At 30.1% G+C, this 23,453-nt stretch overlaps 1 protein-coding gene across 1 annotated transcript in view; it reads left to right on the top strand.

Annotated features, from left to right (window-relative positions):
- LOC135954476 (supervillin-like) overlaps window positions 1-23,453 on the top strand; it is a 364,594-nt gene that overhangs the window by 125,410 nt on the left and 215,731 nt on the right. The window contains exons 8-9 of the mRNA XM_065504655.1: window positions 13,085-13,653; window positions 22,771-22,854. Of these exons, the coding sequence (XP_065360727.1) occupies window positions 13,085-13,653; window positions 22,771-22,854 (653 nt within the window). The remainder of the gene's footprint in view (window positions 1-13,084; window positions 13,654-22,770; window positions 22,855-23,453) is intronic.

Below are 23,453 nucleotides of genomic sequence, written 5' to 3'. Positions count from 1 at the left end.
CTTTTTCTATATTATAATGGTACTTTTTGAATATTTTATAATAATAAACCTAAAAATTTAAAATTAGGCACACATGATTCTGAATGAATTTGAATTTACAAAAGGTGACTTTAGTGGTAACTTTCTTTTGCATTTTCTATAATAATGGACCCAGAAATATGAAATTAGACATTTACAATCAGACAAGGGAGACTTAATAGTACTATTTCACTCTTCTAATTGGGGTGGCGAAGCGCACCGGGTCAGCTAGTAGTAACTGGACTATAATATTCTGAATAGGTACTACTTAAAATTCATAACACTAAGGAAATTGAGCTCATTCGCCAAAATATAGCCAACTAATATGTTTTTCTCGCATATTGCAAAATTTAAATCGCAGTTACGGCAAAAATATAGAAGATATTTTCATAATTTTTTTATATTTTTATTCCCTATTATATTCTCAATAAATCCCAAATGAGATGCTCGAAAAATTCTGAAATTTGTTTAACAAAATTTTTAAAAAATTGAAAATGGAGTTTTGAACTGCCGTTAAAAAAAATAATTTTTTTTGGTCATACCTGTGAATAGGTTAACTACGAAGCCAAAAACTCATATACAAGTAAATATGGATATATTTTAAGTAAAAATTAGCTTTTATTTTAATATTTCTCAAAATATGTTAATTTTGTTCCTACATTTATTGTTCTAGGGGCCTGGCGAATTTTTAATAACTTTAAAATTTTTTAACCAATTTCTGTTTTTATGCCTCATTAGAATGACAATTACGTGCACATTTCTATTCTTTTAAATTAAATTGCTAAATTAATTTTTTAATTCCAAAATTTTTACAAAAACTGAAAAAATTTAAACATCAAACATCTCAAAACATCAAAAAAAATCCCAACCGATGATGATTTTTTTACCAATGTACACCAAACTGGGGAGTGAGACTGGTCAAAATTCAACTTTAGTTTATTAGGGACCGCCCTAGGTAACACTGCTCCTGTCAACAGGCATCTGTCAGTTGACTCCTATCAAAATTTGGACAAGATGTCTCATTTAGTTTGTGTTTGGTAACCATTGATAGCAGACTATCGCGCGACTTGAGGAGAAAATGGAAAAATTAGTTTCATGTGCTCAAACCAAAGATAAGCTTGATAAATAGATGGGAACCATCAATTCCAATGGCAAAAATTTGGTTTACTGAATTTCAAAATGGCCGTACAAGCACGGAATAGCCGAACAATTTTGAATGATCACTTGGGTATGGGAAAGCTTTCCGCAAGATTTGGTATACTGATATCCCACAGGGCCGCAAATACTCCTCTGCTATGTCTATGTTCAATTTCATGTCAATATTTTTTAAATATTTTATTTAAACAAAATTAAATTTTTTTTAATTGTTTTTAAAATTTAAAAAAAAAAATTTTTTTTCAAATTTTTTTCCAATTTTTTTTTTATTTCTAAAATATTTTTTGGACCCATTGTAGGTCCAACTTACTTAGCCATATACAGTGCCGGTCAAAATAATAGCACCACAGAACCTTAAAGCAATCAACATGGAAAATATTTTTATTTTCATAGTAATTTTAATTAAATATTTATAGTATATCGTTAATTAATCTCTATTTATTCTATGAGTAAAGTTTTCTTTAAGAAAAATTAACCTTTCAATCAATTATATGGTATTTTTGAAAAATACCCAGATTTTGTGCAGTCAAAATAATAGCACCATCGTAAGAAATTGTCGGAAAAATATAGAATATTTATGTTTTCGATTTAAAAAATCGCCATAATATTATAATTTGAATTAATTTATATCGAAATGAATAAATTTAAAACAAAAAAATTAATTTTACTTTTCAAATTTTTTTAGTAACAAAAAAAGTTTTGTATGTGATCAAAGAAATTATGACCCTAGGAATGATCTATGGAATGATAAATTTATATAAATTTGGGATTCAAGCTAAAAGGTCAATGTCGTGGCACAGGATGCGATATCCCCAAACATATCCCCAAGAGTCACAAAAAGGGTAAAAGGAAACCAAAAATATTTAAGAATTTATTTTGGGGAATGAAAAAATATATTTGGCATACAAGTTGGATACAAAATTTTAGAATCTTTATCTTTATTTTTGGTCTCTTTTTTGCCAAAAAATACGAAAACATAATTTTACTTTTAATAATAACGTGTTAAGAACGTTATAAACCATAATAATTGTTACTAAATTAAATTTTGTCCTGGTTAATTTTTGTTTATTTTAATCGATTTCTATCTTGGTGCTATTTTTTTGACTGATGAATTTCGTAGGTAGTTATATATTATGTTGTTTATCTTTAAAATTTGCTTCTAATTTTCAAAATTATTTTTAGTGTTTGAAAGTTTATTGAATTAAGCATAAATTAATACAAAAACAACAAAAAGTAATTTAACAGTTTTTACGTAATATTTTAATATAACAATATGAATGTCGTGGTGCTATTATTTTGACCGCAGCAGTGGACTTTGAAATATCTATCATTAGATATCCATATTGTCTATATTAATGACTTAGTAATCCAGATATAGATAAAAAAAATAGGACAAAGATCGAGGTTGTCACGGTTTTTTCCTTATATCTCAGCCATTAATTTAAATTTACAAAAGGAATGACAAACTTATATATACCCTTTCCACTCATGGCGAAGGGTATAAAAATGAATAGGACCAATTTTGTCTTGATTAAGCCTTAATCGACTTAGTCGTGTAGTACCATTTTGAGTTTTTCTTTACAATTTCAGGAAAAACAACTTAAAATACTTAATCCCTGTGGTGTTTATCTTGCTCACTACAGATTTCACAAAGATTGGCTTTGAAATCGGTTTGAATGATACTTGAATTATATTTACAGGTTGTTTTTTCGATATTTTTAAAACCATTAATTTCATGATCAAATTCCTCTCAGCAATGTCAATAGATCATCCTAATTTTCTGCCTGAAATAAGAAAAAAAAACCCTTTTGCAATCTTTTGTTTTGCAGCTTGACATTGAAAATATGTTAATTTTGAAAAATAAAAACAAAAATTTTAATCAAAAGAAGCAACTTAATTCAGCGAACTTTAACAATTGTTTTTGAATATATGTAGTTCAAAATTAGCATACTTGTACCATCAACAAAGCGGAAATGAAACAAAAGAAATTTTTTGAACTTTTGAAAAAAACTAAAATGAAACACAAAACAAATTTTTTTTTTGCAAAACTATGAAATTATAAAAAATATTATAATTATTTTAAATACAAATATGTATACTCGTATTTATGATTCAATACAAAATAGTAAATAAAGTAAAAATAGAAAAACATTAGTAATAATACATATAAATATGAATTGTTTAAATTCACTAACTGGAACACAACACATTTGTTTATTTATTATTTTTAAATTTTTTTGTAAAAATAAAATATTTTGTACTGGGGTTTATTGCACACATTTCACAAGTCGTAACTCCCCTTTGATGTGGCGGGTTTATAGGTTTTTTTCTTTCTTTCTTATTTTTAAATTATGAATTTATTGTGTTTAAATATTTAGTTATGAGTGAGTGGTATGAGTTTATTAAACAAATACTAGTTTTGTATTTAGTTTATGTTTTTCTGTGTTTTTTTTGCCTCAATTATGTATGTTTGTAGAAATTAATATAATAATAGTTTTTAAATTTTGTAGTTTTGTCTTTTTTTTCTGTCACAATTTAACATTAAGAAGGCTTAGTAAACATTATGACCCTAAACACTCAAGGCAAAATGTTAGTTCAAAAGAAATTAACTGCAGCAGTGAGTGTTCATTAAAAGGGCCATCATGTAGAAGGTTCTTGCAATATATATTTTTTGCAATCATAAATATATTGTTGGTTTTTCTTGGAGAAATAAGTAGACAGAGGGTTTTATTAAAAAGTGTTATTTTTTATAAGAAATTAATTTAAAGAGACCAATTATGTGCCAACAAAGCTTCATATGCGGGATGTTTTGCTTTACTTCTTCAATTTTAAAAACAAGTGCCGCTGAAGCACATCTATTACTCACCGAAGCTTATGGAGAATGTGTTTCATCGGTTTCAATGTGCGTGAGATGGTTTATGCGGTTCAGAAGTGGTGATTTTGACACGGAAGACAAAGATCGCCCAGAACAGCCAAAAAAGTTTAAAAGAATTGGAGGCATTACTCCATGAATATTGTTGTCAAACTCAACAAGAGCCGGAAAAATCCTTGGGAGGTACCAAATCAGTAATTCAAAAACGTTTGCATGTAGCAGGATTCATCCAAAAGCTGGGAAATTGGGTAACATATGAATTGAAGCTTTGATACCATCAAAAACGATTGTTTGTGGTGGTTTGTTCGGTTCAGAAGTGCCAACAATGTACGAAGACCAAGAATTAGAGACATTACTCCATGAAGATTGTTGTCAAACTCAACAAGAGCTGGCAAAATCCTTGGGAGATACTCAAGCAGTAATTTCAAAACATTTGCTAGCAGCAGGAAAGTTGGGTACCATACGAATTAAAGCTTGGAGACCTTCAAACACGATTTTGTATGTCTGAAATGCTGCTTGAACGCTATAAAAGAAAATCATTTTTGCAACGAATCATTACTTGCGATGAAAAATGGATCCATTACGATAACCCGAAGCGTAAGAGATCGTATGTGAAGGTCGGCCAACCAGACGAATCGACACCAAAGCCAAATATCCATGGTGCTAAGATAATTCTCTGTATTTGGTGGGACCAAAAGGGTCCTTTCTATTAAGTGCTGCTGAAATATGGCCGGGCCATCACAGGGAACCTCTACTGAACGCAACATATTCGTTTGAAACGAGCATTGGCCGGAAAACGCACAGAATATGCGGCCAGACATGAAACCGTCATGACATGTTGCAACACCTGTTAAAAACTGTTTATAATGAAGTGGCTGGGAAGTTTTGCCTCACCCGTCTTATAGTCCAGACCTTGCTCCTTGTGCCTTCTATTTATTTCGATCGATGTAGAACGCTCTATGTGGGATACGTTTCACTTCCGAAGAAGAGAGTATCCGAAATTGTCTTGATTCGTTCTTGGTCTCAAAAGATGTGTAGTACTTTTGGCTCGGAATCCATATGTTGCCAAAAAGATGGAAAAAGGTCAAAGCTAACAATGGCCAATACTTTATATTGAACAAATGTTTAAAAAATTAGCAATCGTTTCAAAATTTTGCACGTCTGTGATGACCTACGTTGAGTCCCCATTGCTCCACTCCTGAGCGGTATGTGTCTTCAGTCGTTAACACTTAAACTCGAATACTCATCTGCTACCGCTATGTTACGCATGAAATGGTTAGAAATTTATACATATACTAGCTGTCCCGGCAAACGTTGTTCTGCCACACAAAGTATGAAGACCCCCACTATAATATTACTCCAGATATCCAATAATAAATTTATACTTTGTACGGGAGGTGCCATGCCCATTGTTCCTATATAGGTCAATTGTGACCCACTCAAACACACACAACAAATTTCATCGAAATCGGCCCAGCCGTTAAGGAGGAGTTCAGTCACTAACACACGTAGAAAATAATTATATATATAAAGATGGGGATTTCATGTCAAGTGAACCAATTTTAGAAATCGATGACTTCCGATCGGGATGACCAAGGTTAGTTCTATTGGTTAGTAATTTAGAACCAATTTTTCAACAAGATTGGCCAAGAACTCTCTGAGGTGTAGATCGTTTTTCCCATCCATATAACTTATTACCTATTGTTCTTAGCAAAATGTGTCCCAAATAATTTAGATAGCTATTTCTTCAATCTTTCGAAAAATGAAAATAAAAAAATTTTGAAATTTTTTTTCCAAAATCAAATATATCCCACTAAGCCGCCAAAAAGCTCTTAAAGGAATAGACCAAAGCTTTCTTATGAGCAAAAAAAAATAAAAAAGAGTTCATTTTGAAAATGTTAGATTTTGCAACAAAAAACTCAATATTTGTATGTCTTGAGATATAAAACAATTATTTTAATAGATATTCCACTCGTATCCCACTCAGTGGCAAAAAAGCTCATAAAGGAAAAGACGTAAGCTTTCTTTTGAGCAACAAAAGTCAACAATGTTTTTGATTTTGCAAAAAAAAGTCAAAAATTATATGTTTTGAGTTACAAAACATTTATTTTGATAGATATTGAACTCGCATCCCACTAAGTGACCAAAAAGGTCTTCAAGCTAAAAATCTAAGGATCCATTTTGAAAAAAAGTCAAAAAAGTTTTTGATTTTGGAAAAAAATGTCAAAATTTTTTCGTAAGATTGAAGAAATAGCTATCTAAACAATTTGAATGAGAAAAATATCTGCTTGTCTAAAACTCAGAGAGTTCTTGACCGATCTTGATGGAAAATTGTGCAGATTAGGCGTCCAATGACGGCAAATCCTATAACTACAAAAACTTAGTATCTTCTCTAAATTCTGCCAGTATCGATCTACACCGAGAGATACATTATAGTTGTACATGATCACCGCAATCAATTCAACATGATTACAAATTATTTAACAATATTATGGTCACTGTAATTTTTATGTTATTGCGGCAATTATTTTTTCTCTGTGTGTAGAGGTTAACAATTGTATTCACATTGAGTGGTAAGGGTATATATAAGTTTGCCATAGTGATTTAGCTATGTTGGTCTGTCTGAATACCATTTAAATTCAATTCATTATAATGACATAATATAACACCTCTTATTGAAAATCCCCTATAAGTCTACGCATTCATTCACATTCTTCTATGAAAATGTATGTACATATTTGCAATTTTTCCTTTGTATCTCTCTCACTGGTTCAATAATGCCTAATTAGTGCTTATTGGGGTAGTAGCACGAATAAATACCAGTATTGTTGCACTTGTTTTCAATATGTAGTTAAAAACCGATACAGAAAAAAAAAACTGAAAAAAATAAAAGCAAAAAAGACAAAGTTAAGTTACCTTGTATTGTTTTACGAATATCTATCTATAGCTATTTATATGTTCGATACAGTTGTCTTTACTCTCGTTGTATATATTTGGGGTATTTGGGTGAATTTTTTATTTTTTTGTTAATTTAACATTTTGAATGTGTATTTTTTTTTTGGTTTGTTTAACGAGTATGATAGAAAATGTTAACAATCATGTTAACATGTAAAATTCACAATCATCATACGTTTAGATTGGTGGACTAACTGACTGTGTTGTTATTGTTTTCGCAATTTATTGTTCAGTTGTTGTACACAGTTTGTTGTGGGAGGCCGCTTAAAAGGTTTTGCAAAAACGAAATAAGAAAAGTCCAAAGAATACAAAGTAAAAACCTATAAATTGCAACATGTATTCAGCGTATTTTAGAAAACGGTAAAAAAAAATAATTTGGAAATAATTGTTATTTGTTAAGATTTGCATTAAAAGGTGTTAAAAGTGTTGTAAGAAATTATAAAGAGGATTTTCAAAATAAATTTTGGAAACTACACAACATACAGGGTGGTGCAATTACAAATTTATTTTTCAAAATGATTGTAAATAAAATGAAAATGAATTAAATAAACTTAATGTCTGTAGAAAAATCAAATATTCGCATTATTTATGGAACAAGATTTTATTCGTTTTGCGGGCTTTGTAGTAGCTCTTTCGGTCAGGCCAATTTTCCAAGTCTTTGTTGACGGTATAACAAGATAGAGTGTAAAGCGGTCAAATCGCTGCTCCTAGGCTGCCCATTGACATCGCCAAGACGGCTGATTACACGATTACCGAACATAGTGCGCGAAATGTAAATCGTTTGATGAGCTGTGAGACATTGTGCGCCATCCTGTTGAATCTTCCATATCAGCCTATAAAAAGTCCATATTGACCGAAAGTTTCCAGCAGTTGCAAACTTTCGACCACAGCAGCCACATTTTTGTCGGTACGCTCCATATATCATGAACTTTTTGCACAAACTTGCGGACAGTACTCGCTGTGCAATTTTTCCCAATGTTTTTCAAGCGTAAACTGACTCATTTTGAACTGCGGAGGTATGATACTGCCTGATAGTCAATATTTCGAATAGAAAAATCTATAAGTGTCAAAATGACATATGATTTATAAAGTTCCTAGTTCTGGACCACCCTGTATATGTCGTTAGTTTAAATACAAAACCATAGATAAATACACATAGAACGGAAAATATAAAAAAATTTAAACAATAAAATTAGTTAAAAAATCAACATACGATTGTTTTCACATATGGTTTTCGACAACTGACAACAATTGTAAAAAAATTGAATGTAAACTCAGTAGCAAAAGTCATATATCTTTGAATTTTAAATAGTTAGCTTAGTGAACAAACCAGATAAGTCCCATTTTCATGAAAATTTAATAAAACGTTAGAATAATTAAATGTACACATTGATTGTTTAAAAAACGTTTATAAATATTTCGTTTTTTGTTTACTTTGGTATAAAAAGTGCTAAGTCCAGTTTTGGTTCTCAAAATGCAAAAATTATTATCTCAGTCTAATGGAAAATGTATAATAGTTCCAAATTTATTTTATTTATTTATTTATCATTATAAATCATACCAAATAATTAATAAAACTGCATTATCAGATTTAAAAACAAGAAAGAAAGTATGGTCGGTCAAGCCCGACTATATAATAAATACCCTACACCAAGTAAATGAGTAAAAATATTTTTCTTTTAAAATATCAATAATTTATATTCGTGAGTGATTTTCGGAAGTGGGTCTTATATGGGAGCTATGATCAATTTTGGACCGATCACCATAAAATTAGGTCGTGTGATTTATGTCTATATTAAAGTTAACTATGTTGAATTTTGTGTGTATACCAAAATTTTGAAGCGATTTATGCACGTTAAAGTGATTTTCGGAAGCGGGTATATATGGGAGCTATGACTAATTATGGACCGATCGTAACAAAATTTGGTGACATGAATTTTGTATATATAGAACTTATTTGGAGCGAATTTATGACCGATAAAGTCCAATTTCGAGAGGACATTTGTATGGGGGCTTGGTGAAATAATGGGCCGATTTCAGCCAGTTTCAATAGGCTTGGTCCTTGGGTCGAAAAAGTAATATGTACCAAATTTGATCGAAATATCTTCAAAATTGCGACCTGTACTCTGCGCACAAGGTTTACATGGACAGCCAGCCAGCCAACCAGACGGACGGACATCGTTTAATCGACTCAGAAAGTGATTCTAAGTCGATCGGTATACTTTAAGGTGGGTGTTAGACTAATATTTTTGGGCGTTACAAACATCTGCACAAACGCATAATACCCTCCCCACTATGGTGGTGTAGGGTATAAATATTTAAATCAAAGGATTTTATAAAGTTTTATGTTATCTCCTGTAATATTTGTAAAATATGACTTATCCAGTTTGCACACTAAGCTAATGATATATAATAAAATGACTATTTACTACCTGTACATTAGAACTTTAACTCTTTACTTTAACGTGGTGATATCGTTACAAATTGGAACTTAAAGAAGTTGATGTCACAAAAAAAACAAGGTACATGTAAGAACTAAACATAAAAACTCACTGATCGTAAGGTCTTACAGAAGTCTATGTCAGTAGTTTTCGAGAGATGTTCTCGAAAATATGCGCAATTCCATGTCATCGTACGTGACATTTGTACGCCTATAGAGTGGTATAGATTTTGCAAATATAAGAGTATCTGAAAAATAATTTTGTCTTTATGTCCCATTCACAGGGTACTATATTTAAAAAAAAATAATAAGTTCTTTCGAAGCATTGTTGTCCAAAATATCGAGCGAAATAAGGGTATATAGTACGTGACATAAAGCGGAAGTAATTTAGAGGTACATGTAGGAATATGCGAAAATTTGCGAATCGTGAGAAGCGTTATATTTTCTTTTAATATCTTACACTAAACCAAATATTTTCATACCCTTCATCTTCGTGAGAAGGGTATATATGTATAAGTTTGTCATTCCGTTTGTAATTTCAACATTTTTCATTTCCGAACCTATAAAGTATATGGGGGATTTCACGTCAAGTGAACCAACTTTTTAAATCGATGTCTTCCGATCGGGATGCAATTTGCACCAAGGTTTGATCGGTCAAGAACTCTCGGAGTTAGAGGGGGTCAAAATTTTACATTTTGGCCAAACAAGTGATTTTTCTCATCCATGTACCTTATTACCTATTGTTCTTAGCAAAATGTGTCCCAAATAGTTTACATAGCTATTTCTTCAATCTTAGGAAAAAAATATTTAAAAAAAATAAAAAAATTTTAATATTTTTTTTCCGAAATCAAAAACTTTTTTTTTCAAAATGGGCCTTTTTTTTTGTTCAACAGAAAGCTCAGATATTTTCCTTGTAGACCTATTTAGTCGCTTAGTGGGATGCGAGTGGGATATCTATCAAAATAAATGTTTTGTAACATGTTTGGCCAAAATGTCAAATTTTGACCCCCTCTAACTCCGAGAGTTCTTAACCGATCTTGTTGAAAAATTGTGTCTGATCCAATAGGTCAAACCTTGATTCAAATTTCATCCCGATTGGAAAATATCGATTTTAAAAGTTGGTTCACTTGACGTGAAATCCCCCATATATATTCTGGATCCTTATAGATAGCGGAGTCGATTAAGCCATGTCCGCCTGTCTGTTTGTCCGTCTGCCTGTTGAAATCAATTTTCTAAAGACCCCAGATATCTTCGGGATCAAAATCTTCAATAATTCTGTCAGACATGCTTTCGAGAAGTTTGCTATTTAAAATCTGCAAAATCGGTCCACAAATGGCTGAGATATGAGGAAAAAACCAGGACAACCTCGATTTTTGACCTATATCTGGATTACTAAGTCTTTAATATAGACAATATGGATATCTAATGATAGATATTTCAAAGGCCTTTGCACCATATTAAGTTGGACCTACAATGGGTCAAAATCGGAAAAAATATTTTTTAACCCGAATTTGTTTTTACCAAAAAAATTAAAAAAAAAATCAAAAAAAAATAATTTTGTTTACCTAAAAATATTAAAAATTTGTATTTTGAATTATAATTTGGTGAAGTCTCTATAAGATTCGGTACAGCTGAATTTGGAAAAGAATGAATTTTAATGAAATTGTTGATAAATTATGTCTGATATTTTGAAAAAAAAAAAAATTTATTTAAAATTAAATTTATAAAAAATATATTAAAATATTTAGACGTATCTCAAAAAATCAACAGGCATTTACAAATTTTGCATGTCCAAGGTGCCCTAATTTGAGACCCCTCAACGCCGCTCCTTAGACGACTGTGGAGTCCAGCGTCAAAACTTAAACTTGAATAATATCTGCTATGACAATATAAAATTACTTGTCATTCGGATTAGTCAGTTAGAAATGACACATTTATTTCCAAAAATATTTCTGCCCCACTGTGCTATGTTAAATTCACTGCTTTAAATGTACTTCTACACAATAAAATCTACTTCTATTTCCCTTCTTTTGAAGTTGTTTTTTGCATTAATTTTTTATTTCTGGTTTTATTCCTGTTCAATTTGTATTTGTTTTCCTTTTGTTTCACTTCCACTTTGTACCAATTGTTAAATACAAACATTTCTGTAATTTTCCAACCAAACACACACAAAATAGATGTTTAAAAATACTTTAGATAAATTGGTCAAAACAAAGAAATAGAAGAAAAAAAGAAAAACAAAAATAAATGAAGAAAAACCAAAATAAAACGATCATTTGTAAATCCATTAAAAAAAATTACTTTTATTCCCTAAAAAAAAAAAACTGAAAATTGTGTTAATTCGAGAGTGTTTTACTGTACAAAGAGTTTGAATATAAATTGAAAACAAAAACGCGCGCAGCTTTTTGTTTCAGTTTACTCTCTCTTTATCATACATACTTACTAACTGATCTCATTGTGAGAGTCTAAATATGTGTGTGTGTTTTTAGTTTTGAATGAAACAAATTTCGAAATATTCACTATAAGTTTTTAAATTTTGTTTCTTGAGTTGGTAAACATAAAAACAATTTTTGCATTTTCAGTTGGTAACGGTCGTCATTTGAATTTTCACGCTTTTTTTCGGTGTTCGTTTGAATTTCACGTTAAAAATATATAAATCGCGTCATTTTTTAACACAAGTGACGGTAAAAAAAGATCGTTTATTTGATAAAAATAAAATAGTTATAAAATAACTAATATTTTTCTTAACGCTATTTTTGTTGTGTGGAATCTTTATTGGTGGCTTTTTGTTATTTGATAAATTTATATAAGAAATACAAATATACATGGAAATAAAGTTTACTTTATGTACAATATTATAAGAAAATAGTTGATAAAATTATGTACATAGTTTTATTTTATGTCGACAAATCTAAAGTTATCAATTTGTTTTAATATTTATTGCTATTTCAAAGCTGTTTAGAAAGAGCCAAATAAAGAAACGAACAAATGGACTGACGGACGGACGGACAAACGTACGGGTTCCTTCTAAACAAGTGCGGTTTATTTTTTAAATAAATTTTTTATTTACTCACAATGTGTTTAACGATTTGTTGGCATAATTAGTCTATAAAAAAGTGTTAGAAAATTACAAAATCTTTTAAACAAAAATATACAAAGATTTTCTTATGGCCTTTTAAAATTTGTTTCGAATCCAAAATAATTTAAAAATAGCTTTCATCTCAAGCAAAATAAATTCAAATTTAACAAAAATTAAACATATGTATAAATATAAATAGAGGAAAAAAAATCCATTGTGGCAAAAAAAGTATCTAAAAATATTGTGCAAAAATCTTAAAAGAGTGTTAAAATAATAATAATTTTCCAGAGAGTTGAAAATGTGTCAATGTATTTCATAAAATAATACAAAAAAAAATTAAAAAAAAAATTGGCAAGTGTTGAAAGAACACAAAGTAAAAAAGAAAATAAAAATTAAATAAAAACAAAAATTAAGTGAAAATAAATAAAATTTTGTGTGACCTCCTCTTTTCAATTCTATATGAGCCAACAGAAATAAAAAAAATTATAACCGTTTAAACAAAGTTGTTAAACCCATTAATAAAAAAATTAAAAAAATTTTAAAACAGAATTATTACTCTTTGTAGCTTTAAAAACAACGTGTCTTCTGTCAACGACACTTTGCCTAGTGGTTCTGCTTTCAAACCGGCTCAATCGTTAGAAGGTCTTGGTTTTGCTCACTTATCCTCACACGGCAACCAGTCGCCCAACGCTCCTCCGTCAGCATTTACTTTAACGCGTTCATTTACCCAACCGCTCTCAAGTTCAATTAATTCGCCCCCCCAATCGTCCTCTTCATTTAAGGCGGGCATACCAGTTCCTTTACCGCGTAAATCGCCAGCCCGTTCTAGTCTGCTTTGTTCGCAAGACACCGCCAATTTAACTTTATCGTTTACCGGCGATTCGGGTTTATCGTGTAACAGTAATAGTGAACGTATATTCGAAATGTCTAGTCTTGAGCAAGATGTTGATATGGCTGAAAATCAAGAGCCTAAAACACCCTTAAACAAAGACTCCTCGGAATCGTCGACTTCGTCGGGCGGCGTGGTGCGTACGAATAGTGTGAGAGCCAGAGCAAATATGTTCCAGCAAATGCAAGAGAAGACGAGTAATGGCGCGGCCTTGAATCGGGAGGAACGTACATCACCGAAAAGAGGTAAGTTGTTGTTTAAGTTTTAAAGAGATTTTTAAAATTAAAACTGAGTCGATCTAATTTAAACTGTATTGAAACTGATATATTAATTTATTTATTCGCTCTTTACTATTGATTACTCAGATGTTCAAATTAATATTTGTTCTTTAAAATGTTTTTTGTATAAAAAAACGTTTGTCCTCCGTTTTCCTATCGGTTAAATTGTGGTATAAACAATACTGGAACGAACTATACAACATGACGAATTCGTCAGCAAAAATTCATCGAATTGAAACACAAATAAATAAATTTATCGAATCTTTGCCAAAATCTCTTTAAAAATGTTGTTAATAGGCTTCTAAATTGGAAATTCGGCGAAATTTCGGGAATTTCTATCACTTTCAAATTCAAAGAGATTTGTTAACAATCGAACGATTCGGTTATATCCATAGATTTATTCGATTCTAGCAACAGACAATCAGTGGACGCAAAATAATTACGATTAAAATAACCGCCACAACAGAAAAATTTGATTTGTAATAAATTAGTTTTCTCTGTGTGACAATAACCGAAAAATGTTTATTAAAAACTGGAAAATTAACATTGCTAATGGGTTTATGACTTAAAATTGCAGGATTTATTTTTAAATATTTAGCTTACATTTGTACAATATAAATTTATTCAAAGTATTGGCCTTTGTTAGCTATGATCTTTTCCCATCATTCTGGCAACATATGGATTCCGGGCCAAAAGAACTTTTGTTCGGTACAGGTTCCCTGTGAAGGTCTGGCCAGATTTCAGCAGCTCATAATAGATAGGACACTTTTGATCTCACTAAATACAGAGAATTACCTCCGGGCTTCACATACGATCTCTTACGCTTCGGGTTATCGTATGAATCCATTTTTCATCGCAAGTAATGATTCAGTGCAAAAATTATTATATCCTTCACCTTCCTGAGAAGGGTATGTTTGTCATTCCGTTTGTAATTTCTACATTTTTCATTTCCGACCCTATAAAGTATATATATTCTGGATCCTTATAGATAGCGGAGTCGATTAAGCCATGTCCGTCTGTCTGCCCGTCTGTTGAAATCAACTTTCCGAAGCCCCAAATAACTTACATAAACGATTCATACATCAATATCTCCGGAATTCTTCCGTATCGAGAAAATCGGTCCAAAAATGGCTGAGATATAAGGAAAAAACCAGGACAAACTTGACCTATTTTTGACATATATATATGGATTACTAAGTCATTAATATAGACAATATGGATATCTAATGATAGATATTTCAAAGACCTTTGCAACGACGTATATAAGACCATAGTAAGTTGGACCTACAACGGTTCAAAATCGGAAAAATATTTTTTAACTAAATATTTTTAAAAAAAAATTTAAAAAACAAAAAAAAAATTTTAAATTTAAAAAAACAATTCCAAAAAATTAAAAAAAAAATTAAATTAATTTTGTTTACCTAAAAATATTTAAAATTTTTATTTTGAAGTATAAGATTCGGCACAGCCGAATATAGCTCTCTTACTTGTTGTATTAACAAAATGTTTTTTTCCAAAAATTGTTTTCAATATTTAAATTAAAACAACCTTGACTTAAGGGCATATAAAATTCTGAAACGCAAATGGCATTTCCAAATTTCAATGCCGATGCGGCATGTTTTAACGATGCCCGATCAAGGTAATATTTTGCAGAAAAGGTTGTTAAATCTAAAAGAACAATTCTAGGGGAGTTACGAAGTATTTGTTTCCCTACTAATTTAGAGGCATCTGAAAGTGTTAGAAATCAACCAGTTCATATTTAACATCTCTATCTCCAAAACTAAAACGGATTTAATTCCATTCTTTGTTATTTGCCATGACGTCATAGAAATTTATATCTTATTTAACAATAAATTCTTTAAACTATCCCCCTTTTTACACCCTGTGTTCTATATATAACAACATTGATTTCGAATCTAAATCTATGTATTTTACATTGCAAATTTCACAGCAATTACAATAAATGACAGATACTCTCGCGCAACGGCTGCAAAAATCAAACAAACGCTCGCCTAATCACATTGTGCAAATACCATGATGCACAAATGAGCCCTAAATGACAACAAAAAAAAAGCTCAAGAAATGTTCTTGCAACAAATTCAACCAAGCATAAATTTGTTTATTTTTCTAACATAATTTTGCTGTTTTTAATGTTTTTGTTAAAAAACAATTAATGACAGCCACTAAAAAAGATACAAAACGTAGTTAAACCAAGAAAAGTAAGAAGTAAATTTTATGAAATTGTCATGTTGACGAGTTTGTTTTGTTTATGAGTTAATAACCTGAAAAATATATGTCACCCTTCACATAAGCAACTTGTAATTATTTGGTTAAAACAAAAACAAAATAAAATAATAATAAAAATAATTGTGAATGACAATTAACTACTAAATAAACATTAAGATATAACTACGAGTACATACATGTTTTGTATCTGAATATAAATCTTTATGGATGTGGTAATTTGCTTTAACTTTAAATCTTCTATAACAAAGACCATAATAAACTGTAGAAATTTTAAATAGAAAAGATGTTTACGGTTAATTTTACTTAAAAAAGAAATCTGAAGAAATTACTCAGAATTATTGTTTTTTTTATTTTATAAAATTATTAACCACATAAACAAAATGTCATAATTTTGAATAAATTTGTAACACGTCCATTCATTTTCTGTTTAACCTTGTAACAAAAATATTCAATTTACAAACGATATAATTTATTTTTAATTTCAGCCACATTTGTTGCCCTAAAATATATTTTCAATAGATAAGGGAACGAACACATTGTTTTTAAATCCCCTCCTCTATATTTTGTAATCTAATCTAAACTTTTTCTTTGCGCTTGTTTTTGTTGGTCTATAATTTCATTTAACAATAAAACTCTTGCATATTTCTCAATTTAAATAAAAGGTATAATTTAAAACAATTTGGAATACAGGGTGATATGAAAACACATTTAAAAATAGTGAATATTATTTTGAATACTTAGCTGTCTCTTTTTGACTTCAAGCCCTTATTTAAGGCCTAAATAGATTATTTTGTATTCCATTTAATACCGATACAATATGAAAACTGAAACTAATCTCGAACTAAATATAAACTAAGGAGTGAGATCGAAAAATTCTTAACACACGTTTTTCATTACATTTTTTAACCCAGGTATTATTTGAATTTTTTTTTGATCAAGTTACCTTTGAAAAACATGTCAGTTATTATGTGTAATGTCAATTATATTAATTTTTTTGTTAATCTGATTAAAATGAGTGACCAGAAAAAAGTGCGAACTAAAATTATTAAATATTTTCAACAAAACCCAACTTGGTCTTACAAAAAGTTGGCCAAGCATACAAAGGTCTGCCGTCAAACTGTTTCCAATGTTATTAAACAGTACCGGGAGAACTTGTCAGTTGATAGAAAACCTGGTTCAGGTAGAAGGAATGGTACACATGATGTTTCTAAAGCCAAAAAAATAGAACGCATTTTCAAAAGAGCTCCCAACACATCCGGTAGGAAAGCAGCCCGGTTAGCTCAGTGCTCGGACTATTTGGTACGAAAAGTTAAAGCTAATGCAGGTTTAAAAACATACAAGGCTCAAAAAGTTCCTGACAGGAACGCTACTAAAAATTTAGAGGCCAAAAACAGAGCACGGAAATTGAAGTCAAGTTTTATAAAAAAATATTCTTGCTGCATAATGGATGACGAAACGTATGTTCTGGCAGATTTTTCGCAACTTCCAGGTCAAAAATTTTATGTTGCTGATGCTCGAGGGAATGTTGAAGAAAAGTTTAGGACCCAAAAGCAGACAAAATTTCCCAGAAAGTTCTTGGTATGGCAAGCAATATGCAGTTGCGGCAAAAGAAGCCACTCATTTGTTACAACGGGCTCTATAAATACCGAAATTTACATCAAGGAATGTTTACAAAAAAGGCTGCTTCCATTCATAAGACTTCATAATGTGTCCACTTATTTTTGGCCTGACTTGGCATCCTGTCACTATGGCAAACAAGCCCTTGAGTGGTACAAGAACAATAATGTGGTATTTGTACCAAGAGAGGCAAATCCTCCAAACTGCCCGGAGCTAAGGCCAGTGGAGAGATATTGGGCTCTTGTTAAAAGAGAATTGAAGAGTACAAAAAAGGTGTCCAAAAGTGTGGTAGATTTTAAACGGAGATGGACTACATGTTCGAGCAAAGTGACAGAAAGCACTATAAAAACGTTAATGGAAGGGTTTCCGAAAAAGGTTCAAAATTTCATCACTAGTGATTAAAACTATAAAAATAATTTTTTTTGTAAATTGTAATAATAATTTCAATCAAATAAAAAAAAAATTAAAGCTGTAAGTTTAGTGGTTTCTTTTTTATAAACATATATGTATGTTAAGAATTTTTCGATCTCACTCCTTAATTGGAACTACATCATATTTTTAAAGAAATGACTTTTGTATATACCAAATATATTTTGTTACATGACTAAAATCTCTTTGAATGTAGTCATATTTTCAAAACCACTGTACCTTCGTGAGAAGGGTATATATAAGTTTGTCATTCCGTTTGCAATTTCCACAATATAATTTTCCGACCCTATAAAGTATATATATTCTGGATCTTATAGATAGCAGAGTCGATTAAGCCATGTCCGTCTGTCTGACAGTCTGGCTGTCTGTTGAAATCAATTTGGATCTTCGGGATCCAAATCTTCAATAGTTCTGTCAGACATGCTATCGAGAAGTTTCATATTTAAAATCGGAAAAATCGGTCCACAAATGGCTGAGATATGAGGAAAAAACCAGGACAACCTCGATTGACCTATTTTTGGACCTATATCTGGATTACTAAATTATTAATATAGACGATATGGATATCTAAACATAGATATTTCAAAGACCTTTGCAACGACGTATATAAGACCATAGTAAGTTGGACCTACAATGGGTGAAAATCAGGAAAAAAACCGTATTTTTTTTTTACCAAAAAAAAATTGAGAAATCAAAAATTTTTTTTTAAATTAAAAAAAAATAAATTTTTAAATTTAAAAAAAAAAAATGTTATTTAAATAATTTAAAAATAACAATTCGAAAAAAAAATTTACAAAAAATTAAAAAACAAATTTGAAAAAAAAAATTTAATTTTGTTTACCTAAAAATATTTACAATTTGTAATTTGAAGTATAATTTGTTGAAGGGTATATAAGATTCGGCACAGCCGAATATAGCTTTCTTACTTGTTTTTTATATTCTGTGGTTGTGATTCTAAAATAAAAATTATTTAATAATCCTAAGAATAATATGATTTTAGAAAGCCACAAATAACTTGAACATATTTAGGATACACATAGTCAACTAATGTTTTGCGGTAAAACTTTTATAATAAAAATAAATAACACGCATAGATGTGAAATCATATAAATAAAATAATTAGAATGAATCCAACATTTTTCTCCCTCATTCCTTTACCTCACCATGAGATGTAAGGTTATATATAAGTTTGCCATTCCGATTGTAGTTTCCACATTGCAAGAGTGGAAGAGTTATAGGTTTCAAGCACTCCTCGAATGTCTCTACCTACCCAACTATTCTATCTTTGCCCCAAATTCCATGATAGCCTAAATACGACTTACATCAATATATCGGCCACAAGCTGGTTCGGTTGCTATTTAAAATCGGCCAATTTTTTACCCGAATTTTTTTTCTCCACACTTTTTGTATCTTACTTTTTTTTCATGACTAACTTCAATATAGTTTGGGTCATTTGACAGTTATTAATGTTATTTGTAATCCAATTAGAAATCAATTAGTTAATTTACACATCACAGGTTATCTATCGTAGAGTCAATTGTCTCTTTTTAAAATTTTTTATAATTTTCTTTTGGAATTATTCGTTTATTTTACACAAAAGAAGTAATAAATTGCCTCTTAGAATTCATTTTGTTATAAGGAGAGAAATCTGTTTTAAATTGTTGTTTTCATTTCACTTTAGTGACAAGCAATTTTACTTGTTACAAATCACATATCAGTGGGTCTATTGTCATTTGACTATCCCTTATTAAATCAAGGTGTAGACATTTTGAACTTTTCATTATACTTCTTATTAACAACTTGCTATTTTACTCATCCCTAGAGCTGTGAAAGTAATGAGTATTTGGGTACTCAGTTCTCAGTATTGGCTATTTGTCCCGGTACTAAATACCGAAGATTAGATTGAATACTACGAAACGTCTCTTATAAATACTATTTTTACTCCTAGGACACTTACATATCGTTACTTTAATATAGATAGGCCCTAACTCGTTTTTTTTTTAAATTTAGTTTTTTGCATACTTCGAAAGATAATCCCCTAATACAACATTGATCAAATAAAATGGCACAAGATTAAATTGGATGAAGACCTTCATAAAAATCTGTGTTAAAACTGAACTAGAACTGAACTAGAACGGAACAAGAGCGGAACTAGAACTGAACTAGAATTAAAATAGATCTGAACTGGAACTGAACTAGAACTGAACTAGAACTGAACTAGAACTGAACTAGAACTGAACTAGAACTGAACTAGAACTGAACTAGAACTGAACTAGAACTGAACTAGAACTGAACTAGAACTGAACTAGAACTGAACTAGAACTGAACTAGAACTGAACTAGAACTGAACTAGAACTGAACTAGAACTGAACTAGAACTGAACTAGAACTGAACTAGAACTGAACTAGAACTGAACTAGAACTGAACTAGAACTGAACTAGAACTGAACTAGAACTGAACTAGAACTGAACTAGAACTGAACTAGAACTGAACTAGAACTGAACTAGAACTGAACTAGAACTGAACTAGAACTGAACTAGAACTGAACTAGAACTGAACTAGAACTGAACTAGAACTGAACTAGAACTGAACTAGAACTGAACTAGAACTGAACTAGAACTGAACTAGAACTGAACTAGAACTGAACTAGAACTGAACTAGAACTGAACTAGAACTGAACTAGAACTGAACTAGAACTGAACTAGAACTGAACTAGAACTGAACTAGAACTGAACTAGAACTGAACTAGAACTGAACTAGAACTGAACTAGAACTGAACTAGAACTGAACTAGAACTGAACTAGAACTGAACTAGAACTGAACTAGAACTGAACTAGAACTGAACTAGAACTGAACTAGAACTGAACTAGAACTGAACTAGAACTGAACTAGAACTGAACTAGAACTGAACTAGAACTGAACTAGAACTGAACTAGAACTGAACTAGAACTGAACTAGAACTGAACTAGAACTGAACTAGAACTGAACTAGAACTGAACTAGAACTGAACTAGAACTGAACTAGAACTGAACTAGAACTGAACTGAACTAGAACTGAACTAGAACTGAACTAGAACTGAACTAGAACTGAACTAGAACTGAACTAGAACTGAACTAGAACTGAACTAGAACTGAACTAGAACTGAACTAGAACTGAACTAGAACTGAACTAGAACTGAACTAGAACTGAACTAGAACTGAACTAGAACTGAACTAGAACTGAACTAGAACTGAACTAGAACTGAACTAGAACTGAACTAGAACTGAACTAGAACTGAACTAGAACTGAACTAGAACTGAACTAGAACTGAACTAGAACTGAACTAGAACTGAACTAGAACTGAACTAGAACTGAACTAGAACTGAACTAGAACTGAACTAGAACTGAACTAGAACTGAACTAGAACTGAACTAGAACTGAACTAGAACTGAACTAGAACTGAACTAGAACTGAACTAGAACTGAACTAGAACTGAACTAGAACTGAACTAGAACTGAACTAGAACTGAACTAGAACTGAACTAGAACTGAACTAGAACTGAACTAGAACTGAACTAGAACTGAACTAAAACTGAACTAGAACTGAACTAGAACTGAACTAGAACTGAACTAGAACTGAACTAGAACTGAACTAGAACTGAACTAGAACTGAACTAGAACTGAACTAGAACTGAACTAGAACTGAACTAGAACTGAACTAGAACTGAACTAGAACTGAACTAGAACTGAACTAGAACTGAACTAGAACTGAATTAGAACTGAACTAGAACTAAATTAGAACTGAACTAGAATTAAAATAGATCTAAACTATTAAAAGAACTGAATTTACTATTAAAAGAATTAATTCCTTACAAATAGACTCCTATTACAAACTGAATGAAAAAACAATATTTTTATTCAATTTGGATTAAATTTTAATTAATATAAGATGTTTTCAATAAATTGGAATTAGATTTTATTTAACACTTTTCAGTCAATTTGTATTTGAATTGAATTAACACAAATGGGACCATTAGAAAGTTTGCTGAAATTTTATAATTCCGAATCAAGATTTTATTGAATTAAGCTTAAATTCAATTAATGTGGTTTCAATTACTTATAACAAAATCTGAATTATTTTTTTAAATACTTAAAAATAATCAAAAATCTTTTTTTTTAAATTTCATCTTCCAATTTAATAAAAAAAATGTGTAAATGAGAAATTGAACATACAGAGAGCCTCAAAAGTGAGTAAACACCAAAAATTATTTGATTTTTTTTAAGATAATGAAAATCCTAAAATCTATCTATCGATTCAAATTTAAAAGTTTCGGTTTGTTGGAGATTGAGTTGAATAATAGATTCGGTTCTGAAAAAAAAATATTTAAGTCGGAATATAATGATTTTATGATCTTAAAAAAATCAAAAAATTCACAGGTGTATACTCACTTCTGAGGCTATGTGTATATCAAGAAATTTTCTAATGCTGTTGTTGTTGTTTTTTTAGATGCATAGATTCTGTGAGATGTAACTTAATTTTAGTATTTTCAAAACTTGAAAATTTTGTTTAATAAAACTTAAAAAATGTAAGGTTTCTCTTTAATGTACAAATATCTAGGAGAAAAAACCCACTTATAGCATAATTTTCAGTTTTTTTTTTTCGAAATGTATTCAGGTCGAAACCGATTCTATCTAAGAACAAGTTTTAACTTATTTTTAAAAAATTATTAAAAATTAATTTTAGTTGAAGTTTTATTTTAACATCCTTTGCATTATTAGTTATAATTAATTTCAATTCTTTTTTATTTTCCAGTACCGCGTCGTTTATCACCTTCTCCAGCTGTTAATACGGATGAACCTAAAACACCAAATAATCCACCTCCAGATGATGAAATCGGTAAGTTTATTTTAAACTAATTAAATAAAAATCCAATTTTTTTTAATTTTCTAAATACTAAAATCTTAATAAATTTTACGTTTAAAAATTTGAAATTTATTTAATTTCTTTTCATGGACGCAATGTGTTTTTATTTTAAGTTTTTGCTCATTGAATGCAATTTTTGTTGTTGTCGTTGTTGTTTGTTTGTTTTGCAAATTTGTTATACTCTTAATTTCGTTAATATATTTTTTTAAATAACAATACTACTAATAATAATAATAATTATAATAATAATAAAAAAATTATAATTAAATGAAAATAACATAATTTTTAACTTCATCTATTATTAAAAATGAATGAATTAAGAAAAAAACTTTAAAACTAGGAAAATTTTAAACATTTTTTTTATTGGCCTACAATTTTTATTAAAACGCGTTAATTTCAAAATTACATACTTACATTTGTTATGAATACAAATCCATACGTACGATTGTTACGTCTGAAAATTGTGGTAATATTTTACATTATTACATTTTCATTTCATTACATTACATTTCTTCTCGTTTTTATTTTATTTCATTTTACTTATTTGTTATTGTTGTTTATTTCATAATTAA

Source organism: Calliphora vicina, chromosome 3 (assembly GCF_958450345.1).
Source record: "Calliphora vicina chromosome 3, idCalVici1.1, whole genome shotgun sequence".
Taxonomy (NCBI): domain Eukaryota; kingdom Metazoa; phylum Arthropoda; class Insecta; order Diptera; family Calliphoridae; genus Calliphora; species Calliphora vicina.
The sequence above is the reverse complement of the archived record's forward strand: the minus strand, read 5'-3'. Positions and strand labels throughout refer to the sequence as shown.